The 22,219-nt window shown below is 40.3% G+C and overlaps 1 protein-coding gene across 1 annotated transcript in view; it reads left to right on the forward strand.

The window, feature by feature from the left end:
• Cdh13 (cadherin 13) overlaps positions 1 to 22,219 on the forward strand; it is a 1,153,296-nt gene that overhangs the window by 226,571 nt on the left and 904,506 nt on the right. Inside the window, exon 2 of the mRNA XM_004659582.2 lies at positions 21,988 to 22,099. Coding sequence (XP_004659639.1) covers positions 21,988 to 22,099 — 112 coding nt within the window. The remainder of the gene's footprint in view (positions 1 to 21,987; positions 22,100 to 22,219) is intronic.

Raw genomic sequence — 22,219 nt, forward strand, 5'->3', positions numbered from 1 at the left:
TAACTTGATGTCATCATCTTTTTCTCTTATTATGATGGTCTTGTGTAGGTATTGCTAGACACAGCGAGGTAATGGATATTGAAGCTAATTTCTGTCCAGACAGTTATATGTAAGGAGTGGTACCCTTCCTTTGGCTCTTGCATTCTTTCTGCCACCTATTCTGCAATGAACCCCAAGCCTTGGATGGTGTGATAGAGATGTTTCACTCCTCCATCCCTTCTTCTTAGGACTATCTTGCCTTTTAGTTCATCCCCATCTGGATAATGAAGCTTCTTTCACCCAAAGTGAGAGTAGCATTAATATATGGATATGAACATTAAGTGTAATGCTTTCAGGGTAATTTGGTAAGAATAATATATGCATTTATCTAGAAAGGAGCAGGCTTTATATCCCTAAGTCTCATGACCTCCCCAGCCATAGGCTTTTGATTAGGTTTTTAGTACCAGCATGTGTTCCCTTCCATAGAGTGAGCCTACAGTCCAATTAGAGAGCAGTTGGTTTTCCCCAAAACAGACATGCCACTATTGCACTCGTTTGGTCATTTGGCCTATCTGGCCAAACTTGAGGCTTCCAGTATCCACTGTTTTCACCACTGATGGCTTCTGTCTCCCATAGGGATGCATACAGTACAGCTTTTTCCAGATTTCAGTTGGCTGGTCTACAGGAAGAAGGTTTTGTGCTCAGCACCAGCTTAATTTCTCAGTGACTTTGCAGGTCAGGCATTTGAAGTCTTTAGTAATGGGTCTTACCATCTTTTTCTCAAGGGAAACCAAGTGCCTTGGCAATAGCCTGTAACATTTTGGAGGCAACAGGGACTTCCCTGGCCAACATCTCATTGGAAGGTATCCCATCCCCGTCACTGAAAACTTTCTAGTAACAATCTATGGCTTTTGGATGTGTCATTATTCAAAAAAGTAGGTTTTCATATGTCTTATTCAGAATATCGTGAATTTTGATTGGCCCTCCCCCCAGCCTTTTTGTACTCTATCTCTTTCCCTCACCTTGCTTAGGCCCTTCCAATACTTTTATGGAGTAGTGTAGGTGACCTACATAATTTAAAATTCTATGGTAGCCACATTAAAAGAAATAAAAAGAATCAGGTGGCATTGACAGTAATATGTTTTCTTTAACCTAATGTTTCCAATGTAGTATCATTTCAACATATAACAATATAAAAGGAATAGAATATTTTGCTTTTAACTTATAACAGATCTTTAGAATCTATTTTACATTTTGCACTTACTAATAACTTTAACTGCTACTCAAAATATGTTAGGAGTTTCATAGGCATATATGGCTGCTGGCTACCATATTGGATGGTGGTAGCATTGTAGAATTTGAGCCAATTAATGATCCTTTAGATTTCACAGAGAAACCTCAGAGTAGTCTGAGTATCATCTTCCTTTTCAAGGTTATATCACACCTGGATTTAAAATCTTTACTACCCTGCACATTTTCTTTTATATGCTTCCTAGGGAGTATGAATTGACTGCTGCTTCTCATGATGGCAAGGGATGAAGAGAAGCTCTCTTCTGTGCTTCTATACCTTGGTCTATTATTTCCAAATCGTCTGCTGACATTTTTAACCCATAAGCAGCAATGGGTGTACACAGCCCACAGTTCCTAGATGGTATGGAAACAGTCATCCACTAGCTGGGTTCAATGTGGGCCCTCTCACAATAGACGTTTCTGCAGGCTGAAATTCTCAGCTCATGGGGAGTGGGAGGCCAGAACTGCCCTGCTGTGATGTTCATTCACACACTGAGGGATTTAAGTCTTGGTCAGTGCTTCATCAGCTCCATCAGTCTATAATAAATGAATGTGGGCTGGAAAGATGGCTTAGCGGTTAAGCGCTCACCTGTGAAGCCTATGGACCCCGGTTCGAGGCTCAGTTCCCCAGGTCCCACGTTAGCCAGATGCACAAGGGGGAGCATGCATCTGGAGTTCGTTTGCAGTGGCTGGAAGCCCTGGCGTGCCCATTCTCTCTCTCTCTCTCTCCCTCTATCTGTCTTTTTCTCTGTGTCTGTCGCTCTCAAATAAATAAATTAAAAAAAATGAACAAAAAAAATTTTAAATAAATAAAATAAAATGAATGTGTGTCTTGTTCACAGCAGGATGTTCTCCCCAGTGGATACTCCAGGAAGTTACACCAGGGTCTTGAGCCACCCTGGAGGGCCCAGCGTCATTTGCACCTTTAACCAAGGGTCTCAGATTTTTCATGAGTCCCTCCCAGCCCATGTCATGTGTCCTTACAAAATGGTAGAAGTTTTTCTTCCTCTTTCTGAAGTAACGTAAGAGCTTTGTCTGTAAAAAATGCTTCACACACATTTCTGGCTGAGTGATGGGAGGTGAGCCACCTCACATGCCGGGTCAGTGGGCTCATGAAATCATGTCTCTGGACCCCACAACAAGAATTTGTGAGCCTAAGAACCAGCATTACCAATAATCTCTCAGGGAAAATGGAAGTTGAGGGTCGTGAGACCATACTTTGGGAAACATGGATCCAAAATTTGTAAGTTTTCCCTCTGGTTCCAACTGAGTCAATCTTCCTGTTTTGCCTCTGGCTGAACTTTCCTGTCTGAAAAATTTCTCAGAGAAGCCATAGTTCAGGGATTCTCCAACTTAATTCCTCTCTCACATTTTAAACATTAGAGCTGCTTTCTTTGTAGTCTTTACTAGCTTCTATGTAAATCAGATGGTTATGCCACCCAAATATTGAGAAAGGAAATTTTCTATCAGCATAAATAGAAAATCAATATTTCTTACTATATGTATGAGTTAAGCTTTACAATGAAGCAGAAAGATTAATTTTTTTGAAAGTTTGCCTGTATGTATTGCCTAATATTATCTCACAGGCCAGAATGCTGTATATAATCTACTTTGAGAAACATTGATGAGAAAGGAGGTCAGGCCAAAAGAAATCTTTGTTTTCAAAAGAACATGAATACATATGAGAAAAATAGAAAAGATAGCATCTTGGGCTATTCTGCCTTTGTACACAGACATAACCAGCTAATACAGACTCCCTGCATTCTATGATCTCCCTGGCGTGGCTTCACAGGGGCTTCCCCACCTCATATCTCTTTGTGGTATGATGAGCTCAGCCAATAACTTCATTCTCATTTGCATTTTCATAACCCACCATTCTGTTCTCTGGGTGTGACTTTCATTTTTAGGACAGAGTTATTCAAGGAATAGATATGTGGTCCCTTTAAAGGGATGTTTATCACCCTTGAAGAATCTTATTGCCAAACCTTCATGGTCTTTCTTATAACAAAGGCTCAAATTCATCATCAAGATTAAGAGGTGGAGCCTGAGTGAGCTTTGCTGAAGCATCCTGTGATGAGATGGATTAAAGTCTTAAAATAGATGACTCATTGGGCTGGGGAGCAAATAAATATACAATAAAATCTCCGAGTTCCCTGCAGGCAGTAGAGCACTGTAGGTGAGCCCAGAGGGTAGGTAGCAGGATTGGAGGTTAGGCCACCTAAGTTGTCTGTCAGCATAGCTGGATGACCTTGAGTAAGACTTTTGGAAGTTCTCTACACCCTTGTTATCTTATCTGTAAGATAGAACTGATGATGGTGGTGATGAAGCAAGGGTATCTACTCCACAGAGTTATGATGAAGGTTAAATGTCCAATTTATTCTGGCTTCTAGAAAATCAATGAAATATGGAACTGCCACTTGTGTCAGAAGTCAACAAGACCATGCCCAGGGTCCTATGATTCCTTAGGGAGACTCATAGTTCTCAGTTGGATACATGGTAAGATTTATTTCAGGGATAAGATGTATAGCAAAACCAGCCCAGGGGAAATACACCTGGTTTGTAGTCCAGGGGAAAGCAGGAGCGAGCTTCCCCTGGCAAGGTATCAGGACAACACATGTAAGGTGTTCTCACTACCAGGGAAGCACTGTAGAAGCTCAGTGTCTGAGGTTTAAATGGGGACTGGGTACGTCAGCATCTCTACCTTACCTGTACCAAAACTCCAGGCCTCCCCAAAGAAAGCACATAGTTAGATATACCACATTGTTTATGCAGCAGGCATGAGGTGCAGTGAACCACTCTTGGTGGTTAAGGTGAGGGAACTCTACCCAAATACCTGCTCTAAGATGCTAACACAGGAGCAAGCTTGCAAGCCTTTCCGGGATGCTGCTGAAGTCTGCTTTCTTTGCACAGCTTCTCATGCCATAGGCCTCCCTTTCTCCTTATTGCTGGCTTTGTGTACAGCGTTTAACTCTAGGTATCTGGTTCTCCACAGATCCCTGCAATAAAGCCTCACCTTCATTACCCTAGATTTACATGACCATGCACTCTTCCTCCTTGTTGAAGACACTCTCCTGACCCACATTGGATGTCCAGCCCTCACCACCCAGCTTTAATTTCCTTACAGAATACCACTCCATGAATTATATTTTGTACTTATTTTTTTGTTTATTCATCATTTTTGTTTGTCCTCCATTAGAAGGACAATATATTTTTTAGGTAGAAAGGCATATCTGAAATGTTTCCTATTTACTGCTAGTGTCTGATGTAGGGCTTGGAAGGTAGAACTTGTTGTTCACTTAATTGTTGGTGTGTGGATATTGGGAATTATAATAATTTAGTATTATCCATAGGAAAGAATAGGCAAAACCTTCCCTCCTTCCTCTTCACTTATTTTCTTTGGATGTTGAAAAACAGTCTTATATGATATTAAACTTACATAATAACATGAAAGTGAATCTTATCTTGCCACAATTGTAATATATCTTCACCAAGAGTTAGTTCATGGAAGGCTGCCAGAAAAGATTATAGTCTTGTTTATGGTCAGTGCAATTACAGGACATTCTGTTTATAACTTTGGACCCAAGTTCAACCAGTAGTTTGCCAGTTCTGTGACTGACATCACAGGTAAGGAGAGTGAGAATCACTTTAATTGTCTGTACGTAGTTTTCCTGGCCTCTGCGAGTGGTTGTAGTTCCAAGAATCTTGCAGGTGTTTATTAAAGGACAAGACAATAAGTATTTTAGGCATTGCAAGCAATGCAACCTCTGTCACTGCTCCTGGATTCTGCCACTATGGTGCAAGAGCAAACTTAAACAACAGATAAACCAGTGATCACTTTTAGATTCTAATAAAACTTAATTTACAAACACAGATTGTGAGAAAGATGTGATTTTCTTGTCAGTGTAAAGCCCCAATGAACCCTCTTCCTTCCACTGGGCAGAGAGAAGGGGCACAGCCCCTCCCTCCCTGAAGCATGTTCTGTGTGGTCTGGGATACATCCTTTCCCCTAGCCCTTCCAGCTTGGATGTAGTGGTGATATTGTGCTATGCTCGGTCCTCTCTACCTTGTTGTTAGTTCCTATATCCATCTCCTCCTCCCTCATAGTCAGTTTAAGTGTGCCATGGATATCTTGATAGCACTAACAGGTTTGTGCCTGTTTCATGTCTTGAGACATGTAACTTTGGACAGCACCAGACAATTCAGGTGACTAACAGCCTTACGACTTAGCCTTTCTTCTTCCTATTCCTTTCCAAGACTTTTTTTTTTAAGTTTATTTATTTATTTGAGAGACAAAGAAAGAAAGAAGGTGAAGGAAAGAGAGAGAGTGAGTGAGAGAGAGAGAGAGAGAGAGAATGGGCATGCCAGAGCCTCTAACCACTGCAAATGAATTCCAAATACATGTGCCACCTTGTGCATCTGCCTTTACGTGGTTACTGGGGAATAGAACCGGGTCCATCAGGCTTTGCAAACAATAGCCTTTAACCACTGAGAAATCCTTCCATCCCAAAGTTGCTTTTTTTATGTGTATGTGTTGTTTTACGGCTGTGTTCTCACTCTAGCCCTGGCTGACCTGGAATTCATTGTATATTTCCAGGGTGGTCTCAAACTCACAGTGATCCTCATACCTCTGTCTCCTGAGTGCTATGATTAAACGTATGCACCACCATGCCAGGCTTTTTTTTTTTTTCTTTTCCCTTAACCTTAGCACTTCTAAATTGGTGAAGGCTTTGCCAGCCATCTTATTGATGTAGTGGCCACCACAGTGTGTACATTTCTGCTAGAACAACTTACTTTCACTTGCAGAAAATTCTGTCAGAACTGATATTTGGCTCCCTAGAGAGAACAGAGTATGTAGGCCCTTCCTGTGAACATATTCTCAGTGTGTACTTTTTGAAGATGAGCTCTTCTCCTCTAAATTTTACTATGGGATAGATATGCTATTTTTCCTCTATGAAGAATCAGGCTTACTTTGAAAGCAGCAGGATTAGCAGAGACTTTGAAATATTGCAGAAATCCAGCTTGCGTTGAAAATATCCAAAGGACTGACTCATGAAATTTCAGGTAATTGAACTTCTGTAGTGAAGTAGACATGATAATAATAATTTTTAAAAGTCCTTTGTAAACTATTCCAGCTCAGACATTTTTACTTTTTTCAGTTCAGAAACTGCTGGAAGTTAGTTCGATAGGAGAAGAACCTGACTTAGCAGCTAAATGTCAGGCTGTTGTAACAATGGGAGGGGTTTCTGCTTTAGTAGCTTTATCCAGATATCCCTTGTTCATTTGGTTTTAGCAGGAAACAAGTTTAAGAGGTGGGGGGAAAGGGTGACAATGGTCAGAAGCTGGGAGGAACCACTTTATAACCCGAGCAATATATCTGTACTCTTGAGCCTGGAGGGTAAATGTGAAGGGCTTGAATCTCTGAAAAAATATTAAGTTGAGTAATAAAGAAGGCTGACACAGGATTCCTAGGATGTACAAGAGAGTCACTATAGAAGCAGCATGAATAAAGGGATACAAGGGGCTTGGACATGGGCTGCAGGTGGGATCACCATAGTACAAGAGGTTTCTTGGCAACCAATTCAAGGGAGAGCTTTTACCTGTGAGTATTAGGAGTAAAGATTACAGCCCATGGGCTGTGGAGGTGGCTCAGTGAATAAAGTGCTTGCCATATAAGCATGAGGACCTAAGTTCAGATTCCCAGCATCTATTTAAAAACATACCTGTAATCCCAGTGATGGAGAGTTGGGGATAATAGGATCCTTGAGTGTCATTATCTAGCTAGTCTAGATGAACTAGTGATGTCTAAATTCAGTACAACACCCTGTCTCAAAGAATAAGGTAGAAAATGGCTGCTGAAGACACTCAGTGTCAACCTTTGGCCTTCACATGCACATGCACCTGCACACACACATAAACCCATGCTCATGAACATGCATAGACACACCACACACACATATACTACCAAAAATAGAATAAAATAAAACCGTAGTTCCCTGTAGAGGCCAGGACGGGAATACTAGCAGACAGATAAGGCCGAATGTAGGAAATTTCTATATAAAATCACAAATGCATGGGCCAGAATTGTTTTTAAGTTTGCTCTCAGGTACATAATCGCACAGGATTAATAGCATAACAGCATAGGATCACACAGGTAGCTGTTGTCTGTTAGTGAAGACATGTGCCCTATGATACATGTGTTCTTCAGATGTGGACTGTGGCCCTGTTTGACTTGTACCTCAGTGCTATGCTGCTTCTATTCCAAAAAACTTAGGGAAAAGTCTTTGTGTCTTAATATCAGCATCTAACTGAAAAACTAAAAGCTATCAACAGACATAGTGGTCCTGTGGAGCCTGCTGGCCATTGCCATCATCAACCTTTCTCTTAGTGTGAGCTTGCCCTTGGAATAAAGTCTGTACATGGCATTTGGCTGGAGAAATTAACAAGGCATACTACTCTTCTGTGTTTGGAACCTTATTCAGGTACTACAGACAAACTTTCAAGGTCAAATTGATTATCCTCCAGCTTAGCAAAGCAGAGGCTCCTTAATTATGTCAGAAGGCAGGATTATCTCTGATCATTTGAGCTAGGATTCTGGATAGAACATCAAAAGCAATATTTAAATAACACATGGTCATGAATCAAGAATTCACTGCACTTTTCTCTTACTATAAAACCAAATAGTGGTGGATCATTCTACCGTATTAGTGGAAGGTTTTTGTGGGTTATTCTAAACTCATATTAGTCTAAGTCAATTTTCTATAATAAAACCTCATTGTCAGATATAGGGAAATTTTTGCCTGTTTTGATAATTGTTGTTTCTACTCATATAGACCCTCCAAAAGTCTAGTTAAGTTCCTGGCTGAAACAACCTGGAATTAAGAACTGGCATTCACAGTACTATGTTAGAAATACTTCTTTTGTGACATCCAACTGGATACATCTTTTCCCAAGTTAATACTTAGTGGTTTCATGCTAATAGCTTTAAACTGACCACAATAAGACTATTTACAATACAGAAATTGGTGAACAGACAAGCCAGGGCATTCCTTTCCTGGAGACTGGATGCTAAGTAGCTATCAGGGTTCCTCTGCATAGCCCTCCCTGCTGGAGGACCTCTTCTACTTCTTTTGTCAAATCTGAGTTTTACAGGCATTCTGCTTGTACAACATCTCAGTATCTTGATTCCTCCACCAGAAATATAAAACAGGAGTTATTTGCATATAAAATGAAATTTTCCTTCTTTTTTTGTGATACTTGGGATTAAGCCAAGGCTCTCCTCCCTATGGGAAAAGTGTTTTACCACTTAGTTATAGCCTTAGCCTTCCTCTTTTTTTTAAATTATTTATTTATTTATTTGAGAGCGACAGACACAGAGAGAAAGACAGATAGAGGGAGAGAGAGAAAATGGGCACGCCAGGGCTTCCAGCCTCTGCAAACGAACTCCAGGCGCGTGCGCCCCCTTGTGCATCTGGAAACATGGGACCTGGGGAACCGAGCCTCGAACCGGGGTCCTTAGGCTTCACAGGCAAGCGCTTAACTGCTAAGCCATCTCTCCAGCCCATAGCCTTCCTCTTTTGTTTTTGTTTTTCAGATAGTTTCTCACTAAGTTTCCCAAGCTGGTCTCAAACTTGCAACCTTCCTGCTCTCTGCCTCCCAAGTAGCTGGAATGTTAGACCTATACTACCGTTCCTGGCTTCAGATGAAATTCTTTAGCTCTTATCTTTTCAAAATATTCACCTTAAAAAAGAAAGGTGACAAAGAGGGCAGAAAACCTTTTAGTCATTGCTTAATCTTGAGACATCTGACCATTCTAGTTAGTAACCAGTAGCTGTCTTTAAGGGGAGGTTGTGGTTCTTCATACTAGACATTGTAGTTTAAAATGGAAAGATACACATAACAAAATTGGTGTGGTCTAGGACAGGGCTTCCTTGGGACCTTATTCACGCCCCCTCATCATCAAACTAGATGACGTTCTCCATCCTTGAATCAATTGTGTTCTAATATATGTAATTTACATGCCAGTCTTCCCTATTGCTCCTATTGTTCCTTTAAGTGAGGGACTATGTCTTAACAATTTAAACACACCTTGGTATCAACAGCCAAAAATGCCACGTCAACAAATAAATCTTTCAGAATATGAATAATTACCAATTAAAGAGAAGTCATTTTATTTCCTTCTGATTTTGATAAAATTCTTAAAATATTTTATTTATTTGTATTTATTTGAGATAAAAAGGTAGATAGAGAGAGAATTGGCCACCAGGGCCTCTAGCCACTGCAAACAAACTCCAGATGCACATGCCCTGCATATTTGGCTTTCTGTTAGTACTGGGGAATTGAACCTGGCTCCTTAGGCTTTGCAGGCAAGCACCTTAACTACTAAGCTATCTTTTCAGCCCTGAATTATCTTTTAAGGTGGTTAAAATTTTTAAAAAGATGCAAATTTTCACTCTGTTCTTGGGAAGATCTGCGGCATGCTGCTAACAAGGATGAATTTCTTGCCTTCAACACCAATTTTTACCTGGCTGATTTCTTTTCTACTGAAACTTTTTAGAGTAAGAACCTTTAGCAACAAAAAAAATTTAATAAGATAGACATTTAGTGCAATGGAAGAATTTTCCTGGTGTGAAAAAATAAATTACTAAAAGGACTTTGCCTCTGAAAGATAATTAATAAAAACCTTCCCATGTGTTGATGGACCTGACATCTTGTCTAATGTCTGGCAGAGAAGAAGGTGTGGTGAGCTGCACAGTTAGAATAAAATGTTCCACTTCACAGCAAGACCAAGAAGGGGCTGATAATTATTTCTAAGCAAGAAAAGGTCAGAGTCTAGTTGTTAAATTGACACATCAGGTCTATATATGTAGATATTCCCCATAGTGAGGCCTTTCTGTAGATGTTACTGATTTAAAAGGTAAATATGGTTGGGAATGTAGGGTTTATGGAAAGTCTAGGACTCAGACTGTTTTCACGGAACTTCCTATTATCCTCATGTAAGCTACTTCTGAGTGGTAGACGAAGTAATAGTCCTCTAAAAGTCCTCTAAGTAGGTTATATTGATTGTCAACTGGACAAGACCTAGAATCACCTAGAAAATGACCCTTGGGTATGCCTACAAAGAATTATGTTGATTAGGTTAATTGAGGTGGGAAGACCCAGCTTAACTGTGGGTGGAGCCATCCCATGGGCTGTGGACCAGGTTGTAAAACAAGGAGAAACTTAGCAGAGTAGCACCATTTATCACTCTTTGCTTCCTTACTGTGGACTGCATGTAATGACCTGCCTTAAACTTTTGTAGTCATACCTTCCCCGCCATAACCTTGAAATCTAAGCCAGAATAAACCTGTCCTTCTTTAAGTTGCTTCTGATCAGGTATTTTTTCCCAGCAGTCAGAAAGTAATTAATGCATGCCTCCACATCCTAATTCTCAGTATGTGTGAATATTATTTGGATTCTAGTGAAATATCTTAGCAGTCCTTCCCACAGGGAATCAGGAGGCATCAGAATCAAAAGGTGGATGTGATAATGGAGAAGAGGAAGAGACAGGTGAGAAGCTATCCTGAAGGTTTCAATGATGGAAAAGGAAGGATGAGCCAAGGATATATATTGAAAAGCACAACTCTGTTGAACCATTGTAGATTTCATAACCATACAATAATGAAAGTTTCTAAGGCTCTAAGATTTCAGTGTGTTCTTATAGCAGCAATATGAAGCGAATATGTATATCTTTTTCTCAGAGCTGAAGTGAAGGTTAGGTACAGAGAGTTTCTCTGAGTGATGATCTAGGAAGCAAAAGTGAGGGGCAGAAGAGCAACATGAAGGGGAGGGGACAAGAATGAGTATGGTGTGGGTACATTGATGCCAATCCATCTGTGGGCACCTGGGGAGGCATTCAGGTTCTCTCTGGATAAAGGCAGGGACCATCTCCTATAGGGTAAGGGCTGTCCCTGGTATTGACTTCATATTTCCAACCTCTGTTTGCCCTGACTGTAACCATTCTCTTGCCCTGGAACATAGACAGCAAGGACACTGCAGAGCCAGTCTGAGTTCCGAGGAATAGATCTGAATGTTGCAGCAACAGCAGCTTAGATAAAAAAATCATCTGACATGATGGTCCAAGTACTAGAACCAAATAGATGTTCTCTTGAGATGTATCCTCAAACTTCAGACCTGTTAATTTCCCATCTCCTATATGTAGTCCGTACACATTCAGCATTTAGTGTATAGGCAAGACACATTTTCCAGTGCCTGGCAAACTGTAAATGTTCCTCATTTGTGCATGGAACCTCTTGGGGCTGCGAAGCTTTCATTAGGGAGCTCGTGTGCTTGACTGGAAAGGAAGCTGGTCTTATCTGGCATCTGGTACCATTGTTTTAATTACCCAAATTTCAAAAATAGATACATATGCCACCAATTCTGGATGTCATAGCTTCTAGTTTCCACTTCAATGCATGGTCACATCTTTACAAATCTGTATTTGTCCTGTTGGTTTTCCACTTTAGCCTAGGGGATTAATCCTGGAATCCTAACAGTAAAGAGTTAATTCTGTTTGGACAAAAACTGATTTCACTGGATTGTTTTGGGCTCTGCTTGAGCTAGACTCAGGGGGATAAGACCTCATCAACTCAATCCCATTTTGATACAACAGAACACCTTCCAATAATCTTAAAAACAACTCACAGCTTGTTATACCTGTTGGATTACTCACTGGCACAATGTGGTGTTTGCATTCACCAAACACCTTCATGGAGCCTTCTTCCTTGTGCTTTGCCACTTGAAAATTTTCAATTATTTTCCAATATGGCTTTATCTGAGACATGGTACACATCTCTCCTCTCACATAAAAAACTGTCTTACTTCTTCTTCATTTTTATAACACCTTATGCACGTTTCAATATATTAACAAAAATGCTAGCATGTAATATCCACTGTGAGCCAGTTCCCATCCTAAATCCTTTGATTTGTGGGCCCCATAGTCTAGTGTAAATACACTTATTAATTTACCTATGCAGAGCAGGAAGCTAAATGACAGAGAAGTTGAAAGCAACTATCCCAGAGCCACAGAGTAATTATGTGACAGTAAGTGGATTAGAAGCAAGGTAGTCTAGTTCAAGAATTTTTTCTCTGGCTTATTTGTGAGCTAGTTACAAATATTCAGAAACATGTTGTATTACACATTAATTATTTAACATATGGTTCTACCTTTCCTTCTATCTAACAAATTTATTAAGGTCCTTATTAATTTCTTCATTTCTAGCATCTAGCCCATAGCCCAACAGATATTAGAAGTTTTAACTTTGACTAAGAGATGGATATAGCTCAGTGACAAAGCATTTGTCTGGTATACACAAGACCCTAGATTCAATGTCCAACACTGCAAATAGAAATAAAAATTAACAAATTTTGGATTGAAGTATCAATAAACAATGAGCTCAGTAATTGTCACAAAATAGCAGGTCAAAATTCCCATGTACTGAGAGTTAAACATTTAAGACAAAAGGAGAGAAATTCTGCCCATGAGGGCCTGAAAAGCAGCGATGGCCATGACTGCGGTATCCTACACCTGACAGCCTTCTCAAAGGATGCTAAAATCATGATCGTGTTTTTACATTCTGCCTTCCTTATTCTCCTCTCGCCTTAATTTTACTCCACCCTTCTATCTTTTTACCCATCTTCATGGGTTTGCCAAATTAAATTTTATCTTGAAAAAAAAAAAAGCAGGTGAATGAACATCAATATCTTCCATTGTGAAACTTGTTCTGTGGCAGGCTGTGTGAGCTTGCTGTGGCTGCTGTAACAAACGTCCACACGCTTAGCAACTCAAATATTTAAAAATCCTTAATTCATCATCCTAAGTTTTGAAATCAAAAGTCCTAAATAGGGCTGGAGAGATGGCTTAGCTCTTAAGGCACTTGCCTGTAAAGCTTAACGACCCCGGTTTGATTCTCCAGTACCCACATCAGCCAGATGCACAGGATTTCATTTGCCTTGGCTGGAGGCTGTAGTGTGCTCTCAAGTTCATTCTCTCTCTCTCTCTGTCTCTCTCTCTCTATATATATATATAGATAGATAAATAGATAGATAGATAGATAGATAGATAGATAGATAGATAGATCACTGATAAAACATTTGCCTAGTATGCACAGGACCCTAGGTTCAATGCCCAGTACAGCAAATAAAAATAAATAAATAAATATATATATATATATATATATATATATATATATATACATATATATATGAAAATTATGTGTGTGTGTGAGAGAGAGAGAGAGAGAGACATGAGTCTCACCTCATGGTGGTGCTGGCCTCAGGGCAAGAAGCTGTTCTTGAGTGTTGGAGAATTCTGTCTGCTTCTCCTCCTCCTTCTACTTCGTGTGTTTTCTTGCTTTTATTGACCACCCATGTTCCTGTGTGATGGTCCTTTCTTCACCTTCAGTGCTGGCTAAGTCCTCTCACACCACATCTGTCCACCCTAACTTCCGTAATCACTCTGTTTCTTTGACTCTTTCCACTGTCTTCTAAGATCCTTGAGATTGCTCTAGGTCCATCCACACTTTCTAGGATGAGGATCTTATTTTAGAAACAATTGCTTTCTTCTCAACCCAGATTCCTCTTTCCCATGGAAATTCACATAGTCATAATTTATGGGGATTAGGGTCGCTTTGGTGGTTTCTTATTCTGGTTTGATTGCTTTTTATTGTCTCATTGAAGCTTTCTGGCAACTGTATGCTATAAATGTGATTGTGTTGATTTTATGATAAGAACATGGATATGGGAATCAGTTTGAAATAATTTACCAAAAGCCAGAGAAATGGCCACATGGTCAGAATGCACTCAGATGGCTTGCCTCTAGTCACTTTCCCAGTCATGTGCAGTTTCCCTCTTCTTAAACAACATGAGGGAAAGATGTACAGTTTCATTCAATTAGAAATAAGGTCCAGGATGTTGGTTTCAAGCTGCATGAGAGCATGCACAGGACTCATCATTGGAAAGTCTTCTCATTCCTGTTCTCTACAAGGATCACAAGGTCATTTCTAAGCATCTCACCAGACAGAAAGGTGGCAATTGGTCTTTATTTTTGTATTTTCAAGAACATTTAAAGTAAGTTAGACTCAAAAAAGCTTACTCTGTGAGTGTGTGAACGCAGCCATCTTAGAAATATTTTTTACCTCACTTTCCCTTGGTAGTGTGATTTTATAAACCATTCCATGACTCTGGTCTTTGGGATTTTGTCAGGACAAAGAATCAATCAAAGTACAATGCCATAACATTTTTATGTTCTGTAAGTCGGAGATAGCAGCCTTTCTTCCACCAAGCTGAGACCCTCCAAAATGATTTCAGTGGAGAAACTTTGACAAGAAGGAACTAGAGTTGTTTTGTGGCATGGATAAAGCACCTGCCCATCCAGGCTAATAGCAAACACTGGGAGTCACTGGGAGGAAAACAATGCAGAGCTGAGAGACAAAAGGAAATACTGCTGGGGAATTGGCTTAAGAGGATGACATCTGAGGTTGTTCTTAGCCTGTGAGATAACTATTTGTGGCATGAAGTTCCTTCTTATTTGTGACTGCTTTGGAGATAGCTTTGTTAAACTTTTCTTTCAGGCTTGCTATTTCTCACTGACCCCTGGGACTCATTTGCAATGCCAGTGGTATAAAGATTCTCTGCCCAGGTTCCATACATTCAGCTAACCTAGTGCTGTGACACATAGCCATGAACCTCAATAGCTTTCCACATGGTTATTCAGGTACTCCTTGCATGCCAGCCCTCCTGGGTATCTGCCATATGCACCATGACTATTTTCAATGCTTTTTCTATTGTATGCTGCTGACTTTCACAGTTAGAGGAAGAGAAGATTTAACATGGAACTTTTCAGGGGCTAGGCTTGGAAAGAGATGATAATTCTTCTGCCCTCATTGTGATGGACAATACTTGACTCTTGGCCAAAGTTATTACGGTGGAGTAATCAGCACAAGGTTTGAGTACCATTGGAACATGATGCTGGAGACTCACAGAAAGCAAGGTGCTTCCCTTGAAAATCTAAAGCCTCACAAGGCAAGTCATATGCTTGGAGAGTCAAGTGAGAGCATAGTGGAGACGAGTGAGTAGGAGTTTCCCATAAGGGCATCTCAGGGACAATGCTGAGAAGTTCACTCTGTGCAAGGTGACAATTCACTTTCATGACACTCTGAGCCCTGGCTGCACCAGTCATCCGCTGGTCATGTTCACTGTACGGGCTGCCAGCTGACAACCTACAGTGCAGGAGAAAGAAAGAAAGAAAGAAAGAAAGAAAGAAAGAAAGAAAGAAAGAAAGAAAGAAAGAAAGAAAGAAGGAAAAAAAAAAACTGAAGCCAACTCCAGAGTTAGCAATATTCTTAAATCAACACCTGTCACAATAAACATACCAACCCTCATTTTACCAAGAAAACGTTTGTGCTGCAGAACAAAGTGAAACTAAGATGAGAAGCAGGTCATCCAGGTAAGGTGAGGATTTCCTCTTAGTGAATGTGTTCAGGCAGGGGCTCTTGCAGGGAGGCACAAGCTATAAGTCTCCACTTTAAAGGATACTAGGGTCCCTGTGCACAAGTATAAATGTACCATAGTCTAATGACCACAAGTGTGAATGCCTCCTGCTCTTCTTTTCTTCCATGAATATATCTGCTGTTTCCCTTCACATACTTCTGAGCATCCATACACTGGGCAATTTTATGCTAGCAAGAAATATTATTGTTGTGATGATGTGATTGCCTTCCCTGTGGAATATAAGTGGATTGTGTGCATTAGTTCAGACATACTAGGTGGTGAGAACAATAAACCTGTATTAACCCATCAGCATGTGTCAAGTTCTACTTAAACCACTTTCCAATAATTAACTCACTGAGTTCTCATCATAACTTATCATTATTACTCCCATTTTACATGTGACAAAACTGAGATACAGGTTACTTGTTTTAGTATGTCTCTAGTCATAGAACAGAGCTTCATGCTGAGGGCATAAGGTTTAGACCTGCTATGTGTGTCTCTGAGATATCAATCTGCTTTCCTGGTAGACTCGTGGTAATTTTTGAATAATGAAAATCCTTTAGTGATTATAAAATTTGATAGTTGTTATGTTTTCAAAGATATGTAAGCTACTTATTGTTTATAAGCAGCAACCTAATGCATAAGTGAACACCAGAACCACATAGAAGGCCATTATTGCCCTGGCATTAAAAATACATTTGGAATGCTCACAGAATATATTATGGAAAAGTTTCAAAGTGTGTGGGGAGCAATCAGTCCAGGTAGGAACTTTGTACATGTGACATAGGTAATGTTGGAGAAGGGGTTATCTGGTATAGGAGGAATGCCTACATTTCAGTTACTGAAGCAATGAGAGGTAGGACATGTTATCCTGCACCACATTTAATGAGAATGAGGTTGGAGAGTGGATGTCTATAGTAAGATCAGATACACATACAGGTTCTAAGAAATCAAGATATAATAATGGTAACGGAACATTATGCCACTGCTGAGCAGTAAAACAATCAGCTATGAGAAGCAGTAAATAGTAGAGATTCATGTGTGTGTGTGTGTGTGTGTGTGTGTGTGTGTGTGCACATTCACACACAAACACACAGCATTTATGTGAGTGTTGGGAATCTGAGCTCTAAACACTACACTTTCATGGCAAGTGCTTTATCCCTTCATGCATCTCTTAAGTCCCTGGATTCTTTCTTTAAATGAACTTTTGTTTTAAATTTCAAGATATGCTACATAGTATCTAGAGAGACATGGGAGAACTCATGAGATAGCAGTGTGTTGATGTGAAAGATAAGTCTTCATTCCTCTCTGTCTATCCACCTAATTCGTAATTCCCCTGAAGTTCAAAGCACAGATGTCTCTTCTGAGGGCTAGATTTCTTTGATGTCCCTAGATGAATTTATACCCTTCTATTTATATCTTTGTGATAATCCCAAAGGAAATGGTGCTATTTTCACTTAGATTTTAATTTTAGTTGGTTAATTAATTAACCTAGGATTTGTTAATTCCCCACTCTGTTTATAGGCCATAATTCTGTAATAGTTTACATTTATTGACTACCTATCCTGGGTAGCACTCTTCTAATTGCATTCCATGAATAATACTAATGAATCCACATCATCACACTTAAATTACTTTATGTATTTTCTAGATAAACAAATGAAAGCATAGAGGAACCCCCAAACCTACCCCATCAATCAGGGAAGGGAAGGCCAAGATTTGGACAAGGTGAATGGCTCTGTTGGCAAGGTTCTGTACATCTAAATTATAGCACTTCTCTATAGGTCTTCGGCCATGTCTACCATGACCCTTACCTAATCTGAAGATATTAACAAGTATTATGAAGAAGGGAATGAAGGAATAAATAATGCACACACTTTTACCTCACTACATCACCCTTTAACCAGAAGGGTAATCTGTAATTTTGTTACAAGTTCAAGTTTCACTTGAATTTCTCTGAGGCTCAGAATTTGGAAAGGGTTGACTTTCACTTTGATTCCAAAGGAATTCTGAATAGATCATGTCAAGGAATTGGGATAGTAGGTGATAGAGGAAAAGATGGAAATTTTAGTTTACCTGGAAAGCACTCTTACTCTTGGAGTCTTAGCTCAGCATCCCCAGGGAAATTACATCTCCCTCAATGTGTCAGGAGTGACTGCTTTGGTAGTATGGGATTTGAGGGCAAAATTAGCCAATTAGAAGGTTAACATATAATTGTAGGCACACAGTGCCTGGAGCAACCTTTGCCCACTGCCATTTAACTGAATTAGCATTGCCCCGTTATAGATTTTCTGCTTGCAACATTGCCAGGAAATTGTCCTGAGCACTAAATCTGCATTCTGTGAATGTGCCACTTAGGATGTCAGCATTGTGATGGCTTCAGAAGCCATATAATAACACTTGGTTTCAGGAAAAATGAACGCTTTTCAGCAGAGCTGTGCAGACACTGAAATCCAGCATCTTTCCTCTCATTTTGATTTGGCCAAGACGATGTCAGGCCAGGTGATGACTTTTCCACCCCAGCTTCTCTGAAGCCTCTCAGGCCGACTACACTATCAACCTCCAGAGATTGATTCTTGTTCCCATTCCTTTGGGTTCAGTGCATTTCTACAAGGTTGGCATTTAGAGAGAAGCCCTGGTTCCTTAGCTTCCAACCTTTTCTAACTTCCTTGGAGTTTGCTGGTGGGAAAGATAATGAACTTTCTCCAACTGCCAGTGTGCAGTGTGGTTAAGAGTTACAGGTTTGTTTTCAAAGTTAGGTTTCTTAAGGAGGAGATTCCCAGTCAAGGTTTGAGTATAGGGCTGCAGAGATGGCTCAATGAGTAAAGTCCTTGCACAAGCATAGACACCTGTGTTCAGATCACAGCCTCTAAATAAAAGCCAGGCATGTACCTGTCATCCCAGCACTGGGAGGTAGGGACAGAAGAATCCCTGGGGCTTTTTGGACAATGATCTTAAAGTTCACTGAGAGAACATGTATCAAAAGTCAATGTAGAGAACAATTGAATAAGACACAAAATATTGGTTTCTGATCTCAACATGTGCAAGTACACACATATCTACATACACATGTGCATATGACCTCCACATCAATATTCCCCCACACACTCACAATACCAAACACATATACACATGTAAAAATGAAAATAAGACTTGAGTACAAATCTTTAGAAGACTGCTCTCAGAAAAAAAAAAAAAGACCTATGGGGATACAGAAGTAATCCATGGAAGAGAGATAATTATCAAGTGAGACACTATGGTGGCCAACTGGAGCTCAGTCCCGGGTAGAAATTGGTTGACAGAATATACACATTCAAGGCCCCTTGCAGGAGAGGGAGCCTGGTGAGTATACATAAGTGCCTATCTGCCAGTGGTTCAGAGAGAGCTCCTGGTGCATTCATTCCTAAGAACTTTGTGCTTGTGAGAAAAGCTGAGAAGAGAGCAATATCCTTTAATTTCTGTAGAAGTACTTCATGAAAACAAACAAGCATACAACAACAGAAACAGTTTTCTCCCCAAGGGGGGACAGCTAAGGGTGATGAATGAGCAGAATCCTTACCATGTAAGAAACCACAGGACACTTGAACCTGCATTCAGCTCCTGGCATCAGCCATCCAGAGATCTTGGGCATACTTGTTCATCTCTCTAGCATCTTAAGTCCTTCTGCAAAATATATCTGTGCACACATCACAAGGCTACTGGAGAGAATAAATAAGATTATATGAAGAGTGAGCATAGGACAGTATCTGCCATATGATAAAGGATCAGTGATATTAGTTTTCCTTTGAACTCTTATGGAACAGGCCTGTGCCAGTGTGTAAGGTAGATACTCATTGTGAATAGGAATGGAAGAGATAATGCCTGTCTTCCTGGGGATTATAGTTTTTACTTACTAGATCTAAAGCCCAGTTTTATCTAAGTTATACCTTGAAATGAAGGGTATCAGGTACTTTCTGTTTGTGCATTGTTTGTGCATATATGTCTTTGTATATGTGTGGTTGCCCATCTCTCTCTCCTTTTCTGTGTGTGTGTGTGTACACATATGTACATGTATACATGTAGGTCAGAGATCCAAGTTAAGTCAGGTGTCTTCCTCAATCACTTGTCTCCTTGTTCTTTTTAGTATAGAGCCATTCACTAACCTTGGAACTCTCTGATTCATGTAGATTAGCTAGCTAGAAAGCCCTGTGGATCCTCTTCTCTCTGCTCTTCCCAGTGTTTGAAATATAGGTAGTGTTTCTGTACCCAGCTTTTATATAGATGCTGGGACCCAAATTCAGATATTCATGCTGTCATGCCAAGCCCTTTACAAACTGAACATCTCCCAGCCCAACATCATATACTTCTATGTTCCAAATCATATATGTTGTGTAACTTTTCATGAATGAACATCTATTCATCCCAGATAGCACACCAACAGACCACAGATACAATTCTACCCAAGTCCAGCTCGGTGAACCAATGAGTCTAAGCAGAGTTATTACAGGAGCATGAGCAGCTACACCACCGAAGAAGAGTCTCCCCTTCCCTGAAATTGTTAACCACTTACACATCCTCATGAAGTGAATACAATCTGGGTAACTTGTGTAACTTGTGGTATGCTGCTCCTTGAGCCATGTGATCTCTGTCTTTCCAAGTGGGAATGTTAATGGGTCCAATCTTGTAAGGGTCTCTTGGGTTATCACAGCTGATCTGATTTTCAGAAAACAATGATCATATCATGCTCGTGCTTGGATGACAGGCTTTTTTTTTTTTCCGTCAAGGATTGGTGGAATCTAAAGTGAGCCTTTTGAATGAATTATAAATATTTTATGGTAGCCAAATTTATAGCAGTGAAAACTGGTAAAATTATTCCAGTCTCTGTGCATGATGCCACATGTAAAACTTTGTCAATTTGATGTGTATTTACTATAAAATTGATTATTGATTTCATATTCTTTTGCCATCTTGTTTTTTGGTTTGTTTTTTTCAAGGTAGGGTCATACTATAACTCAGGCTGACCTGGAATTCACTATGGAGTCTCAGGGTGGCCTCGAACTCACAGCGATCTTCCTACCTCTGCCTCCCAAGCGCTGGGATTAAAGGTGTGTGCCACCATGCCTGGCTCTCTTTTGCCATCTTAAAATTATTTTTGCATGTGTGCGTTGTGAGTTCGTATGCAATACATATGTATAGTGTGGGAGCACATGTATATGCAGGCATGTGTATGTGCATGGTTTTTCACACTATACAGGCCTGCCTGGAACTCCCTCTGTAGTCTCAGGGTGGCCTTGAACTCAGGTGATCCTTGTACCACTGCCTTCTGAGTGCTGGGATTAAAGGTGTGTGCAACCACACCTGACAGACCTTCTTGTTTTTGGAGACAGGATCTCAAACTGAACTTGGAGTTCACCGATTGAGCTAGATTAAGTAGTCAACAAGTCTCAGGGGTCTGTCTATGTTGCCACCCCATCACTAAGATTATAGGTGCCCATCACCAAGCTTGCCTTTTACATGGGTGGTGGGGATCCAAACTCAAGTCCTCATGTCTGTGCAGTAAGCACTTTAAGATCAAGCCATCTCCCAGGTGCCTCTTCCTCATATTATGTCCCCAAATCACAGCTTGTAATTTCATTTTAACCTACATTATCTCAGGTTGGATCCAGTTGCTTATTGGGTGCTCAGCACTTACCTTTCACTTCTGGACACCACACTGGACCGGGGTGAAGACCCAGCAGTGGGCTTTGGGTTACTTCTAGACCTAACATCCAATGAGAGAGTTCCATTTCCTTTTTCCTTCTTTTCCTAGACGGCAATGCTCCTTTGCAAAAGTAAAGTAGGTTGTAACTCAGGAATCTCAGTAAACTGACAGCTTCTGTAATGAAATTTCACACGTGGAACCTACGGTGAGATTCTTAGCAGGTGTAAAAATCTGACGACGTTATTTCTTTAACTGCAACTTAATGGAAGCTGCAGCAGCTGTTCCCCATTGTGAGTCTTCCAAAGTCTCACTGCCAAATGAGTTGTTGGCAGCCACAAGAGGAGTATCAACTTGCTTCTTCACTTGGGAAATGAAATTAAAACCTCAGCTCATTTCTAAAAGTCACAGATTTGGTTAAAAAAAAAAAGAAGTAAAAGAAAGAAAGAAAGAAAGAGTTAGCACGGCAAACACACAAGCTGCTATTAAAATATTGATGGCTTCGTTTTTCTCAGGTGTTCCTGCTCACATCTGCAGATGATGTGGAGTGCACTCCTGGATTTCAGCAGAAATTGTTCCATATCCATCAGCCTGTTGAGTTCATCGAGGACCAGTCAGTTCTAAACTGTAAGCAGTGCTGTTTAAAGATGCTTTTGGTCTAGCCATATTTGTGTCCATTGTTATCTGAGACTGTGTCTTGGGATGTGGGATTCCCTAATGTTTTCTGATCATATTTCTTATGTCACT

The sequence above is a fragment of the Jaculus jaculus genome, chromosome 1, assembly GCF_020740685.1.
Source record: "Jaculus jaculus isolate mJacJac1 chromosome 1, mJacJac1.mat.Y.cur, whole genome shotgun sequence".
NCBI classification, from domain to species: Eukaryota; Metazoa; Chordata; class Mammalia; order Rodentia; family Dipodidae; genus Jaculus; species Jaculus jaculus.